General features: G+C 35.9%; 1 protein-coding gene across 2 annotated transcripts in view; it reads right to left on the reverse strand.

The window, feature by feature from the left end:
• Positions 1–19,116, reverse strand: part of LOC139135788 (general transcription factor 3C polypeptide 1-like) — a 47,507-nt gene that overhangs the window by 20,998 nt on the left and 7,393 nt on the right. Inside the window, exons 6-19 of one of the 2 annotated variants that reach the window (XM_070703489.1) lie at positions 15,732–15,945; positions 15,184–15,281; positions 12,066–12,184; positions 11,647–11,795; positions 11,118–11,225; positions 10,265–10,416; positions 9,849–9,913; positions 9,125–9,209; positions 8,563–8,712; positions 7,913–8,137; positions 6,553–6,675; positions 5,995–6,504; positions 4,267–4,458; positions 1,850–2,024 (exon numbers count right to left, since the gene is read on the reverse strand). In XM_070703489.1, coding sequence (XP_070559590.1) covers positions 1,850–2,024; positions 4,267–4,458; positions 5,995–6,504; positions 6,553–6,675; positions 7,913–8,137; positions 8,563–8,712; positions 9,125–9,209; positions 9,849–9,913; positions 10,265–10,416; positions 11,118–11,225; positions 11,647–11,795; positions 12,066–12,184; positions 15,184–15,281; positions 15,732–15,945 — 2,365 coding nt within the window. Of the gene's footprint in view, positions 1–1,849; positions 2,025–4,266; positions 4,459–5,994; positions 6,676–7,912; positions 8,138–8,562; positions 8,713–9,124; positions 9,210–9,848; positions 9,914–10,264; positions 10,417–11,117; positions 11,226–11,646; positions 11,796–12,065; positions 12,185–15,183; positions 15,282–15,731; positions 15,946–19,116 lie in introns of both variants that reach the window. The other variant, XM_070703488.1, reaches the window with a different exon arrangement.

The following is a 19,116-nucleotide window of genomic DNA, read 5'->3' on the forward strand; positions in this document are numbered from 1 at the left end:
TTTGTCCTCTCTTGACTAAAAAGATACCAGATTTATGGTCTGACTGTTCTATGTCACGACAACCTGCGTCCATATCATCAATTTTGCTGTGTTGAAACTTTTTGGAGTCGATCTTCTATGTGCTCATTGGTGAAGTCAAAGTTCTAGGTCTATGCTATCAAAGGTCTATGCTATCAAAGATATGTGTAGGCCAAACGATTGTTGACATTTGTCCCTACACATACATGTACATGAATTTATGTTCTTCCTTGCTCGCTTTGTTCCTACCGCAACCAATTCAAAATGATTGACAACTTGCTCACAGTGTATTGATATTATTCCTAATATTTAGAAGTTTAACATGGAATCCTGCAAGGAAACTATATTTATTTTGTAAAAAATAACAAAGTCATGGCTGGTGCATGTGATAAGTATATAATTCCCTGATATTTTCCTTCATTTAGTTAAGAAAATACTAATCATGTAATTACCATGTCGCTAGGAGTCACACAAGGTCATTACATCAATGGTATTTTCTTTGGCTGAAGGAAGGAAAATATTTAAAAAATAACGCACCCCTTGCTGGCCCACAATGGACTAAAACAAACTTTGCAAGACAAATGTGTCGTTCAGATTGACCACTTTGTGTCGGTGTAGCACCGGTGCTGGTCCTGGGCCGAACGTAAAATAACCAATGTGGACATGCTGAGTCGGCCTAGAAAAGGGGTTCAGGGCCCACACAAAATTTGTGCCGACGCAAATTGGTGTGTGTGGACAAGTTATGTCAGCCCCTGGTCCCAGTTGACCAGGCCTCCGCCATGGATTGAAGTTGAACTAGTCACCCCAATGTAGGGTACATATACCCTACGCTCATCCAATAAATAGTGAAGATCTCTCCGATGATTAAAATTGCTAGTGGTGGTCATATTTGCCCTTCTTGTGTGTAAAAAAAGCAGGAAAATCATGAACAGTAGAAACAGCGTGCCATTATTCAAATCCGCCATTTTAAACTTTGACAGGTCAGAGCTTTTGTGGAGGAACCGTGGTCAGAGGTCACAAAGGATGGTAAATTTACGTCGGCCCTAATTCTGGTACTGGTAAGTGTGGATAAGTGCGGACGCGGCCAAAATCTATTCCCAAAAGGACAATTATTTTACGTCGGTCAAAATTTCAGTTGGCTTGCAAATATGTACGAAGTAATAAATCTACCAGGCAAAAAATCAAGTACATTATGGAGTGCTATGTTACATGTAGCTTGAGTTCAGTATGGGCTGGCAGGGGGTACATTATTGCTATTATTTTACAGTTTTGGCACTATGTGTGAATTTTTAAATATATTAAACGTTTGGGGCCACAACATTGGATAATTGGATACATTATCAGTAATAATCTGGGGTATGACGTCAAAAAATTCACTGGTATTGACAAAGCTGTATAATAGGGCATAATACAGGTTTAGTACATAATAATCAATTGTTCACATTGTGTTTTCGTGGGGCTCTCAAATGTCCAGGTTTTTAATGAAATGCAACAAACCGGGTATGTGAGGCCTTACTGGTTTTAACCAACTTGACAGGGTACTGGTTTATGATGGAGCAAAGACTAATAGACAGGTTCTGCATAAGGAATGGGCACAAACACTCGGCATTTTCATGTCATTTATTGTTCAGAAAAGTATGCCAGACAGAAGATGTAACGTAGCAAAGAATAGGCTAGTCAAAGATAAAACATTGCATTTTATTAGAATATGAGAAAAAAGGCAATAAATATATCTCAGAATGAAGAAGTACTCAAAAGGACTATATTTCTGTAAATTTGTGCTCAGATGTATGGTTTTGAGAAATGGTTTGTGTTGATGGTGGGTGCTTACCTAATGGCGTGCTCAGACAGATACACTGCAAATCAAACCAGTACTGTTCTAGTTGCTTCTCCGTGTGAAACTGATAGGACTTCTTCTTGAATGGACCACCCATGGCTCGGTTGTAATGAGGAAGACAGGGTGCCGTGTCAACCACCATAGAATGCTGGCACACATAAATGAAAACCTAGCAAAAGATACAGTGTCATGTAGTTGGTCACAACTTGTTGGAAGATATTACATCATATCGGCAGCTCGATATCAGTGTCATGCATGTACATGTAAAACATAATTCTTCATGCTAATTCTGAAATTATTGATACATAGCCTTGGTAATATAACGTTATTCACAAAATACCAGAATTTATGTCTGAGTACATCACAGAGCAGAGGTATGTGGAGTATAGCCAGAAGAGTACAATGTACAAGGAAATCAACTGTCATATTTATTATTACAAACAGTTTAAAATCAAATTATACAAGCAAAGCCAAAATATAGTATATTATTATACACCTACTGCCGTAACCTATGGGAGTTTGACCGTCCAATAACTTTCCGTATTTTGTATAGTACGCGGGAGTCCCGAATACGGGAGACGCGCGACGCGCTGTTTGACCTTTGACCTAGCGATTATCGGATGTAAACAAACTATTTACGGTGAGTTATAGTATAATAACAACTTCCACCAAAATGTATTCGTAGTATAAGGTTTAAAACACGCTAAACACAAAACTGAGTCTAAATGCAATCGATTTTTATTTTAAAAAACTAATTAAATTGAAAACATTCAGCGAAGTTTGCTTGTACTGCACTGAAAATTAATTGGCTTCGTGCCAACGCAACAATCGCGCGCGTTTCACTCATATCGCGCGTGCCGCATCCCTCAAATTTTACCATAGAATTAGTTTATACGAACGATTAATGGAGCGAGGTGTATAATAATAGGGTTATACACAAAATACGGCCCTGTGTGGACTCGGCTCAGTGAGTGACGTATTGGACTCGCCTTCGGCTCGTCCAATACGTCACTCACTGAGCCCTCGTCCATACAGGGCCGTATTTTGTGAATAATAGTATTTCAGACTGCCCTATATGTACACTGGATCAGTTCAGTTCAGTTCAGTTCAGATCATATAGTATTTCAGACTGCCCTGTATGTACACTGGATCAGTTCAGTTCTGTTCAGTTCAGATCATATAGTATTTCAGACTGCCCTGTATGTACATACACTGGATCATATGATCACATCCTGACTAGGTATGCGGCCAGTGCATTACTTTAGCCTACAGAATAAAAAATTCCACCTATGCAATGAAGAAATCATAGTCCAGCAGAATGAATTCCTAAAACTTCATATTTTTAGACTGGTTTGCTGTCAGTGTGTAACTAAAAGTTATTATACACCTACTGCCGTAACCTATGGGAGTTTGACCGTCCAATAACTTTCCGTATTTTGTATAGTACGCGGAGTCCCGAATACGGGAGACGCGCGACGCGCTTGTTTGACCTTTGACCTAGCGATTATCGGATGTAAACAAACTCTATTACGGTGAGTTATAGACGTAATAACAACTTCCACCAAAATGTATTCGTAGTATAAGGTTTAAAACACGCTAAACACAAAACTGAGTCTAAATGCAATTGATTTTTATTTTAAAAAACTAATTAAATTGAAAACATTCAGCAAAGTTTGCTTGTACTGCACTGGAAATTAATTGGCTTTGTGCCAACGCAACAATCGCGCGCGTTCCACTCATATCGCGCGTGCCGCATCCCTCAAAATTTACCATAGAATTAGTTTATACGGACGATTAATGGAGGGAGGTGTATAATAATAGGGTTATACACAAAATACGGCCCTGTATGGACTCGGGCTCAGTGAGTGACGTATTGGACTCGCCTTCGGCTTGTCCAATACGTCACTCACTGAGCCCTCGTCCATACAGGGCCGTATTTTGTGAATAACCCTATATTATCATGAGATGTATATTTTTTAAACAGAGAGAATATCTGATTTCAGCTGTGTTTCGATAAGATGACTGTCAAATGTCAAAATATGGTCTCATAGCACACAAAGTTATTGGGTTGCATATTCATGTTGTTTTTCCACTGATACCGAAATTTACCGTACAATGGAGCCGATAGATTGCAGACCCACATGTATGAAAATCACATTTTGCTGTACCTTGTAGACAGACAGATTTTGCTGTACCTTGTAGACAGACAGATTTTGCTGTACCTTGTAGAGAGAAGACATGTCATATGAGGGCACCTCACGCTTAGAAGAAGACAGAATGGGAAATCCCTTAAGTGCTGACAGTGCCATTGTATGACAGATATCCTCTTCTATGCACCATGTGGCAGACAGAGAGAGCACTGACAGAATATGCAGAGCAGTATTGTTAGAGACTGAAACAGATCATATTACCTGGTCTTTGGTGTCACTTTTTTGAGGCCCATAGATCACTAATCCCATAGATGAAAGTCTTCTTAGATTCTCATCAAAGGTGAAGACATACTTGCGACGGTGTAACAACTGAATTCTCATGTTTCTAGGCAGATGACCAAGCAGGGTATGTCTCTTTCTTGGATGGTCTAAATATTCCTCCAGATTATCGACCTAAATCATTCATAGTAAAACTTTTCAGACACACAAACCTTTTTAATCTAATTGGTATCATACACGATAGATGTACAGAATGTACAGTCAGAATACTAATGCAGAAACCATCACCACTGAAGATTTCATTAAGGCACAATACATCTACAGGACACATCTTTTGGTTCTAAAAATCTTAAAATTCTTTGCTGATCTACAGCTTCTGCACACTCATTTCATATTTGATGAAGAACTTAATGTTCCGCTATCCTATTTTTATAGTTAAATCAGACTCCTAAATTTTCCCTGTAGAATTAAGTAGAGCATGTTGGTCATTTGGAATTTGAATAACATTTTTTATACCTTTCACTTCTCTGTCAATTATAATATGCTTAGCTGGAATCCGGCAATCTGATTGGCTGGAGCCGGGGTTTATATTCTCAACAAGAAGACCTGCGCGCCGCGTAACATTTTTGAGCTCGCACAAATTTCGAACGCCAACTTGAGAGCTCAACGCGCCATAATGTCGAACAAGTCTATGGCTTCAGATTGTTTTCCTTGTTAATTTTAGTCTAATGCAGCTTGTCGTGACGAACCAACAAATGAAGAGTTTCTGTAAGCAGCGGAGGCTATGTAACAACAACATAATTTTTAAAAGTTTTTTGAGCGTTTTTTTGAAGTAAAATTCTTCAATTTCGATGTCTAATCGCGATATCGATGCGTTTGCGTAACCGTATTTTATGAATTCAACTGTGCACGTGCGCGCGTTCTGAAATGTTCTATCTTAGAGTTTGTATGAGGCTGGGCGCTCCTGAACTCTCGTTCCAACTTCGGCCCTAAATAACGACATTGTCCACTTGTTTTTAACTTTAGCATATTATAATGAGGTTATAAACGGTGCGCTCGGGTATTTGGTTGCGGATATAAGACCTCTGGGGTGAAAATTAGATATTTGGGTGAAATAATATCACCTCGCTTTGCTCGGTGATTATTTCCCGCCAAATATGCTAATTTTCACCCCAGAGGTCTTATATCCGCAACCAAATACCCTCGCTTGCCGTTTTAACCTCTAAAAAATGTACATGTTGGTCAATGATTTTTGTTCTTGATGACGAAAGAGAATAGCCTTAAAGTTTCTTCAAGAAAAGTATGAGTTTCTAGGTGCAAGCAACAACTTTTAGACTGAACCTCATTACATTACTGGAGAAATTCATCACCATTTGACCTTGTTTTCTTTGAAATATGAAACCTTCTTATGCAAGATTTAAAATTATTTACAATAATTTAAATCCACATCCACAATCATAGTGAGTGGTAGAAGCCCTCCTTTAATAAGTGCATAATAAATGAGATCTGTGATATGGTTTTTTCTTGTCCTTGTTACCGCGTAACATTCCGGTTGTCTGACCAAATCATCAAAGAGCACCGGTACTGCCTGTGAATCCTGGATTTTTATCATAAAATAAAGTTTTCACAATCCCCTCAAAATAATATAAGTAACACTGCAATTACCATTAAAGTTTACAACAGAGTTAGTAATTGACATTTATTACTTACTTTATATGACAGCTGTACAATATTGCAAAATATTGACAGCGGCATCCATAACAGCAGATCGCTGACAAGACACCATCCTTTTCCACAGTCATTATATTTTGGCAAAGGTGGTAAAAATCTACGCCAGTCTTCTTCATCTACGTAAACTTTTGCTTTCATATTAGTTGTGTCTTGTTTGAATTGGTGTATGTCTGGTTGCCTGGCAGAGTCAGTTTGGGGATGTCTTTCGGTATCTGATACAAAAATTTTTTCTTTACCACCTTGAGATTCATCTTCGTCAGTTTCTTTAGCTTCCAGACTTTTCTTTTCTTCCTTGGCAACATCTTTGTTATTTCCTTTCTTTTCTAAAGACTGTTGTGAGTTTTCTTGTCCTGACATTCCTTCTGGAAATTTGGAATCACCTGTCTTGACACCACCACTACCCTTCACTGCATCACTGCTTACACCTTCCTTGTTTTCTGTTGTATTTCCCTCACCTGCTGCTTTCTGATCTTTAGGGTCAATGACCTCCTCAGTATCTTTAGGGTCAATGACCTCAGTATCTTTAGGGTCAATGACCTCAGTTTCTATGATTTTCCCCTTGTACCCGTAAACCAGATACCAGATGTACTGATGAATGACCTTTAACCTTGGCATCTTTGGAAGATACCCATACTTTCTTGCTTCAACTCCAATTGCGCCCTGTTTAGAAAAATAATCATGTTGATGTTTTAAAACAACTTCAACTTGTTCAGAAGAAACAGATGCTTGTGCAAAATAATTGATAAAATGGAAAGAAGTAAATCTTAACTCTGACACATGCTGGGAACAGTATTAAAAACAATAAAGTCAAGGTCATTGTGCTCACATTTGATCAGATGTGATAGGTAAAAATGTGGTGTCTTTAAACCCTAGTTACTTTAAACCATCCAATCTGGCAGTGCTAACAATGCTGCCATACCTACATAACAATAGTATGCACCATACTGCCTCCAAGTTATTTCACAAGGATTTCATCAAGCAAACTCAGAAAATGTCCACCACAAATGTATTTTACTTTACAAACCAAATTTCAATAAATCAAACAAAGGATGTGTGAATTTAAAAAATAGACAATTCGAAATATCAGCAAAAAAGTGACCAATACATATGAAGTCTACCTAAAGTACTTGCTTACAAATTTTCAAAGCAATCTGACCAGTAGTTATTGACTTTTAACCAATTTTACACTTTTGCTGCTCATTTGCATATTTATGGTAAGTGATGACCACATTTGAACAAGTTTCCATCTATACTCCACCATGCACCTAACACCAAATACCAGTACAAAGGTGAAACATGCAGCTGTTTTAAAGTTTTAGCAATTGGACTTGGAAATTATAAGAATGGCACAATTAGTATTTTTTTGACCAAAAACATTGCTCCAAAATACAATATTGCAGGCTTTTTTAACAATCTGAACAAAACATAACATGTCAACTGTATTTTGCTGGTTCATCAGTAATGAACTACATTTGGCAACAATGGTGACGTTAGCCCACAAATCACATTCAGCAAAGACATTGCAAGCAAAAATTTCCATTTTAAAGCGGTTAATTTTCAATGTAGGAAAGCATATCACACATGCAAACAATAGAACAGGAATTATGACCAACACAGACCCAGCTGAATTCACGGCGTGTTTTGGCCCCTGTGGCCCCACCCTGAAATTTGTTAGTGGGTTCCGACACGCTTGTAGCTTTCGAACCACTAACTCTTTGTTCAGTCCTTTCAAATAACCAAGAATTATTTTGGCACTCTTGGGTAGCCTGCTTGGCCAGGTCTGGTAAAGTGCCAGCAAACAAGTTCTTTGGGGCAAATGGAGCTAATCAAGCCTTCCCTTTTAACTCATTACTGTGAAAGATATAATCTTTTATTGATGCTAGGACTAGCAACTTACTGTGGTATTCTTGATTCTTTCCAACTTGACATGGTCATCATTTTCACAGCCACTGCTGACATCATCACTTTCATCCACCTCTTCTGAAGATTTCCTCTTCTTCATTTTACCAATTCTCAGTTTTGGTTTATCTTTCAAGCCTTTTCCCTTCTTTTCTACTTTCCCCTTCTTTCCGAGTTTCTTTGCTTTGATTGAAGATATCTTGGCTGACTTGGAATCAGCTGACTGAAAAAAGTAAATGCAAATGCAAGACAAAAGGCGAACCGAAGAATTTGGTGAAAACATGAGAGTTTTACATAAAATCTGGCCATGCTTTCAAATGAAATATGTTCTGAACTTAATAGACATTACTGGATCTTTTTATTTATTGCAGGATTAAAACTGTTTGGAGTGTGCAGTGATGACGTAACACTGTTACTTACAACATCAAATCAACTTGTGTGACACAAACAAATGTGTCATAATCTTCTTTATCACTGAAATCTGCAATATACTCCTGACAAAGATAAATTTTCATGAGTAACTGTGTGTGGACACTGAATTTTACATACACGTGTAACTGTCACTGCAAGAAGCTATCCTGTGTATAATTGTGAGTAAATTCTCACATCATGGAAAGAAGGAATGAATGATGATAGGCAGGTCCTTACGATTTGTCTGGCTTTCAAAGCCTTTTTCAGTCGTTCCATTTTTTCTTGTTTCTGTTTCAGTACATTCTCCATGTGAAATTTTATTTGTAAGGTTGCACTTTTCACTAATTCATCATTTGGCTTGATATTAACATCAGTAATGAACTCCACCTGTATTAGAGAGACAACTACAAGTCAGCATTCATATTAGAGAGTTACTGTTAATCTTTCGTTTGACACTTTCAATTTATGAACTGTTTCAATGCCATGTTGTGGTACTCTCCTCAAGTTTACACTGTATCTAGTCAGCAAATACATACAAATAAGGAAAAGTCTGGAATCAGGTGCTCAAGAACCAATGAAATGTAATAAAACTATGAAATCATACCACAGTCTATCACAGACACCTTCAGCTTAGGCATTTGCTTTTTATACGATGAAGTAAAGATTGTAGATGGAATAAATTTGGAATTTCCTGAATTTCAAGACACAGAGAAGAATCCGGGATAGACACAAAAAACTGAAAATAAAAGGGTTGCAACTTGTGAGCTAAACTGGGATGAAGTTTGCCTTGATTTCATACTTTTGTCCTGGCTGATCCATCATCTGTTTCTACCATTGTTGTAAACTGATTCATCAGTCCTTCCTTGACTAAAGCTTTCACAAGCCTGCAAATGAAAATTAAACTACAAGTTACCATACAGGTTCTACTACACCCTCTTTGATAAATTTATTTACCTTTCTGGATTTGGATTTGTAGAATAGAAAACATTATAATGCAGTGAAATGAAATCTTTCTTGTCAAAATCTGGGCGCTACATATTATGCCAGTAAACAAAATCCACCATGCATGATGCTGCATGCACTGAATTTAAAAGAGAAAATCTTACAACTTGCTAGCAGAATCATATTATTTAGAGTGATTTTAAATTCTCAAATACTGTTGCATAGGTTTCTGAAGAGTAGTGTAGCATTACATTTGCTGTTAGTAAAAGATGATTCTCAGAACGCTGCACTTAGTTGAGGCATATTTATTCCACTGAAAACAAAAATATTTAACCCTCTGAACGCTGCAATTTTTCCTACCAAAATTATTGTGTGCAACATTTTACCAATTTTGTGAATTTTTCTGTAATTTTTTGACAATTTTGGATCAAATGAACATCACATTTTATTGGCTTCAGATTTTTAGCAAAATTTTAGCAAAATTTAGGAAAAAGTTGACTGGTGTATATTTTGATATAGGCGACAAAAACTGACTTTGACGCTCAAAGGGTTAAAAATCTATTGATATTTTCACTTTGTACCTGATGATAGATTTCTTGTCACATCTGTAACTAAGGCCCTCTTCTCTTTCTGCATTCAACACAGCCTGAAAAATTTCAGAACAATTACGTATGACCTTTCGGTTCCAAGAAACTCTCTTTGCTATTATCAACACCTGACAATAACCAAGTTTTACCTGCTGCATTGGATACTGGCTAGACTGAAAGATCCCTCGCTCGAGGGCGCTCTCTACATTCCCCTTCAGATAGCACCCTCGAGAGACGGATCTTTTAGTCTAGGTGCTGGCATACTATTGAGGAAAGAGAGGGAATTGTAAAACTTTCACTTATAGGAACTCAACCAGTTGTGCAGTCTCTTCAATTTATCACAGACTGTCTGACATGATTATTGCAATCTGTTGCAAGGAGATCCGGGAAAACAAGCAACAAGTACAGACCTTGAGGAGTGAGAAGACACCTCGTACAACTTTACAAGTCCTGACAGTTTCAATGATAATGTTACGTCTCTTGAGCACTCTAGCAGTTAGCATCTTCCCACTGTGCCCTGGAATTACACTGTCATTCTCCTTAGCTACAATTTCTTTCTTTCCTGAAATTGGAAAGTTAGTCTTTAGTGAGTATATTTCATCCTTCTCTTGTATACTTTGTAAGCATTAAAGGTATACTGTCACCTGTTCCAATTTTGCTATAGTTACCATGGAAAGAGAAAATCTAACCAATCACAGATTTTAAGTGGATGGCAGCTTTTTAAAACAGCGCCCAAGGAATGCCCCTTTGACCACATATGGGCATACTTAGATTACACGTGACTGTATACCTTTAAAGTTGGTTTTTCAGTTTGTATTTGCACTATTAAAAATGCCAAGAAACGATAGACAGAATAGACTTTTCAGTTTTTGTGAAGGCATATAGACATATACTGAGTCCTCTTTCCCAAAGTTGCATCTCTATCACTTGTGTAGTACATGCACATGTGATATCTGTCAGTTCCGAATACTACAGGTGTGCTTGCATTCAAGTTCAAGTTCAACATCACTGCCCTCCGCTAAATGCATGAAAAACAGTCTGTAAATCATAATGATTATTCCAAACCTACACAAATATTCTGTTGGAAATAAAGCTCTTGCAAAATATAAAATAAAAAAAACCGAATGTATACACTCTTATTCAATATTATAGAAATTCTTTCTTTCTATAAATTGAGTGGCAATCTGGTTTTTGGTGAAAGAGTTTTGGAACTGTACAACATTTTCTATTACTGAGGAAACATGTCCAATATTTAATACTAACTTTCTACATCATCAGCGGGTTCTGGAGTACCAGCTCTTGATGGATGAGCTGACTGTACTGGTGATCCAGCTGGAGTCATTGATGGTGTTGTTGCCACACTACTGGCTCCTGTTTTGTAGAAACAAAAGAACAAACTAAAAATTTCAGCCCCTTTAATCTTGGTGCTGTACATTAAGAGATTAACATTTTATAATACACAAATTATGGCAAAGGAAAACTAACTCCAACTCAGTTCTGAGAGTACAATTTTGAATTCTCTACAGCACTTATTTCATTGAATGTGTTTGATATGTATGAAGGTTTACCTTCACTACATCAGAACTGTTTTCATAAAACCTGAGTTGCTGCTATAGCATGTAGAAGGCAGCAATACTATGACAAGTTTCTTATGCCAAGACATTTATACAAAGCAATAACTGCTGTAAAAGCCCACGAATACACAATTGTCCAGTTTCAGTTTTTATGTCAGTTCTTATTTGGTGGATGTAAAGTACTATACATGGCGGTCCAAATAAAAAACAGTCCTTACCTTGTTCAAGATCACCTGAGATGACTTCCTGAATTCCAGAAACTCCAGCTACCTTCTCTGTGGTTTTCTGTAGTTGTATACTTCTAATCTTTTCTTTTTCTAGATCTTTCTTCAGTTGACTGCCTTCGATGTGTTTCACAGAAACATACCTGGGGAATTCATTTTAGAGACATTGCAGAGAGTACTTTGTTATGCTCATTCTAGTCAGAATTTCAGATGCAAATTTCGAATTATCAAAATATCAGTAATATGTGATATTGATCAATGAATTCTAGCAGAGATTGTTCATTGGTTTGTCCATTTTTCTAGAAATGTACCAGTAGGGTTAGCTGAAGTTGTTTGAAGTTAAGTGGAAAACAGTAGTCTGACATCTAGTTGGAAATTTTTTAAATCCATCCATATCACACAATTTTCCTTACCTATATGTTCTCTGTCTTCCTTCATCATGCGGTATTTGTTGTACTGTTCCACTGCGTAGTAAGTTTTTACCCAACTGACGCAATTCCAGTCTGCCCAAGTTCAACATTTTTCTTATTTTCTGTTGGTTGAATGGAAGTTTTGATTCACTATCACAAAAAATTAAACTGTGGAGATTACAGTACACTGATGTAAATGAACATGTCAAGGCACAAGGGTCCTTGTCTTTTTGAATGTATTTGAACTTGTCAGATATATATATATTTTTGAAAATTTCAGCAGAAGCATAGTTTGTTATTTCAGTATTTGCAAAGACTTGTGTGAAAATTTGTTTTAGGGTGCTTGCTGTTAAAAAATGTAAACTTGATGGAGTAATTTCAAACAATGTTTAGTTAACAAGTCATTGACAATGACATGGTCCCCTTGTAATTGGGAATTTTTCACCCGAAGTGACTAAAAATTGAAGACGATGATGCGCATACCAGAAATGAGTGTACCAAAGCCCTGTCTGTGACTGATATCCATACTGGATTGGATTGTAAACAAGTAAACATTAGTAATTGTATAAATAACATAGGGTTATGTCCTTTTACCAAGTTGGACAGAATTAGGTATGTCATGCCCTGGCTCTTGAAATGTCCAAATTCAACTAATCTGAAAAAAACTTGTCCAGGCATGTCTGAGAAATGACTCTCGACATAAAAAAGTGAGAAGGTCAGATGTGAACAAAAAATGCCTACATGTACAGTACAGAAGAGACTTCCTATAATTAGCTATTGATACTGCGAAATGCCTTTCTTGGCTGGTAAATTTTTGTATGATTAACATCTGCAGCAAGTGTCATCACATTTAGTGCAGTCATTCACGATATAGATCTCTAATTACAAATATTGTTTCCCCGTTTAGCTAATCTGGGCTACCACTCTAAACACAAAAGATCATTAAATAAGTCAATTAATAATTCATCAACAGGATATCGCTATATACTTTTACACTACTGGAAGATCAATATCTGTACCATGTTTCATAAAATTTGATGCCATATTTCTGGACATATGACACTAATTAAGAAAGTTCATTAAATATGCAAATTAGAAATTAATGAACATGATACTGATAAACGTCATTATACACAGTTAAAGCAACATGAGCTCAACATCTACTGTATACCAAGTTTCAACAAATTCGATGAAGTATTTCTTGACATATCAGCCTAATTACAAAAATTCATTAAATATGCAAATACACAATTAATTGACATGATACAACTAAATGTCTTTGCATGCTACTACAACACTTTGAGATCAACATTGCTAAAAATTTTCTCCACTGTTACAACACTAACACTATGCGCTAAACATCTGTACCAAATTTCATCAAATTTGCTGTAGTATGTCTAGACATATTTCCTTAATTATAAAAATTCATCAAATATGCGAATTAGTAATTAAATTAAATGATTCTGCTAAATATTTTGTTCACAGTTTTAGTTTTGGTATATGAATATCTGTATCAAGTTTCATCAAATTTGAGTCAGTCCTTATTGAAATATTATCAGAATTATGAAAATTCTTTAAATATGCAAATTAGCAATTAAATGGCATGTTTCTTTGCACACTGGTACCGGTATATCAACAGCTGGACCAAAATCAAATTTGAGTTGGCATTTCTTGACATAACACCGTAATGAATCATAGCACCTCATCAAATATGCAAATTAGCTATTAATTTTCCTGCTAAATGTCTTTGCACAAAGTTACAGCTCTGGTATATAAACATCTGTAAGAAATTTCACCAAATTTGTGTACGTATTTATTGAAATATTACAGGAATTATGAAAATTCAAAACATATCCAAATTAGCAGCTAATTGACTAACAACTGACAAGTCTCTTTGTGTGTCTATAAGAGCTCTGTCTGACCAACATGTGTACTAAGTTTCACCAAATTTGGTGCAGTCTCTTAAGAACAGACCATTTTTTCCAAAAATCACTAATTATGCAAATTAGCACTAATTATGCATGCCACACCAAAAACAATGGACATGCATATGTATGCCATAGTGTATTATCCTTGTACCAAGTTTGAAAGAAATTGGCTCTGGCATGTCTGAGATATCTGCGTGGACAGACGCACAGACGGACGGTGCCCAAACCATAAATCCCTTGACTTCGTCGGGGGACTAATAAGTGTTATTAAAAACTATCTACTGTTGATTGACCAATCAGAGTGCTCAATTCAGGGTGTTTTATCTACTCGTAAAGCCTTGGTCACCAAATTCCAGAAACGAATGACAGCGCCGTAGTAAAGTACTGTCCAATCAAAAGTGAACATGTCATATTCTGTAGACATCTGGTAGGTTTTAATATTCAAATTTGGTAACACAGCGGAAACCAGCTGCAACACACAATCTGCTGTGGTACAAACATAAACTAATGTGCCCTAGGGCATTTATAGGATGTTCCATTACATTGGAAGGCTATTTCACAAATAAAAGTTTGAATTCATATCCTAAACATGTTACATTGACAAAGGGGACTGTTGATGTAAACACATTGAAAACGAAAATATATCAATTAGGGTTGATAGTTTTTAAGTTGGATAAAACCCTTGTAGTCGGGCTCTTCTGATATATAAAGCCCAACCCTACGATAAAATGTCTCGGCCTGCGGCCTCGACATTTTATCGTTAGGTTGGACTTTATATACCAGAAGAGCCCTCGTACTTGGGCTTTATCCTATACATAAATACTTTGGTTGCCAACATTTTGACTGAAAAATGTAATTTGAGTTTGAGATTGTTATTTGTACCGAGATTTTGGACTGTAGCTTGTCATTTCAAGAAAAATGTTTGGTTATTAAGCATCAGTAAGTTTTCTACAATGAGTAACTGAGTTTAACTGATCCTACCCAGCACAAAGTGAAACTTTTCTTTGATAGAATCATAAGACACATGCAATCATAAACCCAAAAAGTGGGCTTCTATATGTACTTTCCGATCATGTATGACAATAATATTCCTCAAAAATTACAAAAAATCAGTAATGCTTCCATCCTTGAAAACCATGCCACAACAGGTTTTCTACATTGTTTATACAGAAAAACCAACTGATGTGACTCACAGTGAGTGGAATGCCATCTGAACCATGTTGTTCAACAAGATTATACACTTGGTTTAATAGAGGCAATTCATGGACTCTTGGTACAGTAGGCAGTGTATCTGAAAATAAGCAATGACACTATTCGTGAAAACTTTCACATACACAACAATCTAACAATCTGTACTCTCAAATCATGCATCATTGCAAATATAGAAAGTCAGACATAGAAGATCAGTGTTTGTGTCAGTAAATTTCATGGAGTTCCTGAGTAATGTTTCTGAGGTTGTTGACCTATGGTTAATCAATACAAACACATTAGGTACCATATCCTGAACCATGTACTTACATGTATGTTCTTAAACCTTAGCAAAAACACTGCAATAAACTTAAGCTGAAAGGAAAAATTACCAGAAAGGGACAATTTCTTTGTAAGATAAACATGATTAAATTAATTGGAGCTTGAAAGTACGTTTTTTAATTTACTTGTGATTTATATCAGGGCATAAAGTTCATACTAACTGTACTTTGATTGAGAACTTTTCATATTTTGACAGAGGTTTTTCTCTCACCAGTACTTTCATCCTCATCTTCATCTTCTTCATCACCTGTCTCATCTTTCATGGCTGCGTAGCTTTTCTGCAACTTCATGTGCCAAACTGATTCCATTTTCTTTCCCTGCTTGCCCTTGAAGACTTCCCTCCTGGTGGAGTAGGTCTTCACCAAGTTCAACCCGATCACATGTTTTAACATTTTCTTGAATGTTTGACTGTCATCATCAAGACCCTTTGGGAAGACAGACAATAACATTCAAATTCGCCGACAAACATTTTCACACCACAACAGGGGTACTTCTCAAAGATAAATAAGAGGAAGTTAGATTAACATTATATAAATTTGGGTCAGTCACAATCAGGGTGGTGCGCTAGATGATTTTCATTTGTCATGGACATATATCTGCTATTCAGACAGATATTATATTGCTTATTTGTTTCTAATAAATAGTAATAGTTGTAATTAACTTGGTCACATAAAGAAATATTGCATATATTGTGCAGGTTTGGTTGTACATCCACAAAAATGCCTTTAAAAACTAAAAAGTGGCGTTACGCTGTTTCACTTCAAAATGTACTTAATTTCAAAATGTTTTTTGGAACACAGTGTTAAAATTGTGGAATTTTTAGCTTACAATGTTATTGCAGAATACCTAACCTTTCTTTCACAAGTTATTTCATGTGATTATGTGCATGGGAACAGAAACTGTGGTATTTTTACCAAAACTGTAACATCGTTATGACCATAAATACATATACCTTTAGTTTATATGTAGAAAATGGATAAAATATTGTAATATTGAATTTAATTCCAACTTCAACATCCATGGCAAGCATTTTATACACGAAAATTTAACTAAAATTGCATATTGTATTGTTTTGTGAATAAATGAAAACGGAGATCGTTGTGGTCGGAATTTCTTGTAGCGTCCGTGACACACTCATATCTTAAGGACAACAGGAGTTATAAAAGATCTGATGTCACAGGCCTAAGTGTCAATAGGTGCCTACCTTAAATAAACAAATTATATAATTACTGTCCCTTGCGTTCACTATTAATATTCCTAAAATATGGAAATGTAGCATCCGTGACGGTGTAGCATCCGGGACGGTGTTTACTACATAGTCATAATTAATAACTATTTAAAACATTTTAAAGCAGTTAATCCACTGAAACATATAAATACTAGTGTGTATTGTGTGTACATACATGGAGTTGGGTTACAAAATGTCTTCAAGGCATAAAATTGTAAATTTGCATAAAATTGATTTTTTTTAAAGTAATAAAACACTCAAAAAGTTATGTTGAGCCTCAACTGTAACACTTAAATTGGTGTTTTTAAAGAATGCAGTAATTATATTGAATATGTTATTAGAATTCTAGTGAAAAGAACAATGAATTCTGTGCTGTATATGCATTTATTATTGTGTATTCCATTTCAATTCATTATGTCACGGACAATAAAATGCAAACATTGTTTTTCAGATTATAAGCCAATCTAAATGTGAAATAACCACCATATTTCATTGTTTTGTTATCACATTTTGAATTTAAAAAAATCAAGGTGTAAGAAATGACATTTGTGTTAACTCTGTCTCCACCACTTTCACATATTTAGAAGGCAGAGAGTACAGATACATTATAGAACAGAGGTCAAAGGTTGGCAGACTACATCTCTGATCTCCAGCCTCACCTAGGTGTGTGTGCGCCCCATCCTGACAGGTGTTAGAACAGCTGCAAGCCATTTGGATTTCTGGGGTGGTGTGTCAGGTACATTGTAGCAAATTTTATTGTGGGACCACAGGTCAAAGTTTAACAACCTGTCGCTCTGGCCTGATCTAGGTGTCTTGTTTTATCTTGGTTTTACACTTTAAGGCACAAGCAATGTTAACTTCTGTGTTTTTTGACGTATTGAAAGTTTATTACTGGTATAGACATTTTTCACATACTCCAACTGATTTTTGCAGTAGTTGCTATAGCTTTCTTGTTCAATTTAAAGAAATTGTCAATGTTTTGACACAATTTTCACAATTTAAATGTTTGACAGAGAAAGGTTTTGGAGAAGGAAAAAACCAGATTGTTAATTGCTTTTTATATTTCAAATTGACCTAACTTTCAAGTTTGATTTTGGTAGCGTCCGTGACAAAATTACATGTCATACTAAACAGAAAATATTTTAGAAAGAAGTCCATTTTGATTATACTAAATGGTATTAATATTATTGCTATAGCATGGTTAATTCATGACAATAAAACTTTAAAGTACAGCATAGCAGCGGAAGGACATAGAGAAGTTGAAAGTCCTATTAAAAAATATGATCAATATTGTTGTATTTCTCACTAAACTTGAGGTTGTGTTTATTCATGGAAAAATTACGTAAATCATACCAAGTATAGCTTATTTTAATGCCAATATGCATATTTTATATTGTAATAACATAAGAAAGCATTAACAAATCATTGTTTAAAATTTTATTATGACATTTGTGTTTCATGTACAACATTTCTGTAGCGTCCGTGACACTGCGTCGACCATATAAAACAATGTGCACTGTGGTAATACCAGTGACGTTTGCTTCACCAAATTTTAGGAAGATATGCCCCATACCATAACCTTTCAACATATTATTTAACTGGACAGTTATCATGAACTTGAAATTTTGACCTAAGTGACACACTCTAGCGCACCCTGATTGTGACTGACCCGATTGTATGTCTTCAGCAGACAACAAATGTCAAATACAAGGACAGAAGCAGGGAACAGTGTCCAAAGTCAACTGAGAGTGCTTTATTTACTGCTTGGAGTTTTTCCTGAAAGCTCCACATTCCTTTGTGTTTGGTGTAAAAATGGGGTAGTCAAACTTATCTTCTTTGTGTATTGAGACTGCACTGGTGTTTGTCATCAACACAGTTCCAATACAGATCAAGCAAAAATTTACGGAACCCTACCTTGTGTAACTACGAATTAAAAATCTGAGCAATTTGACCAGTACTTTATGAGTTCTAGGCTTTTTACCATTTTCACCATTTTTCACCTCATTTGCATGTCTTGACACAAAAATGTTTATTTGAATAAAGTTATATCTCCACTCTATGATGCATTTGCATACCAAATATCAAGACAATAGGTGCTGCAGTTATGAAGTTTTTGATACATTACATACATACAGGTACATTACATACATACGAACATACGTATATATGTATTTATGTATGTATCAAAGACTTTATACAAACATAGATACATAGATAAATATATACATATATACATACATACATACATACATGCATACATACATACATACATACATACATACATACATGCATACATAAATACATACATACATACATACATACATAGATGATGCATGCATACAGACAGACAGACAGAAAGACAAGCAGC

The sequence above is a fragment of the Ptychodera flava genome, chromosome 6, assembly GCF_041260155.1.
Source record: "Ptychodera flava strain L36383 chromosome 6, AS_Pfla_20210202, whole genome shotgun sequence".
Lineage (NCBI taxonomy): Eukaryota > Metazoa > Hemichordata > Enteropneusta > Ptychoderidae > Ptychodera > Ptychodera flava.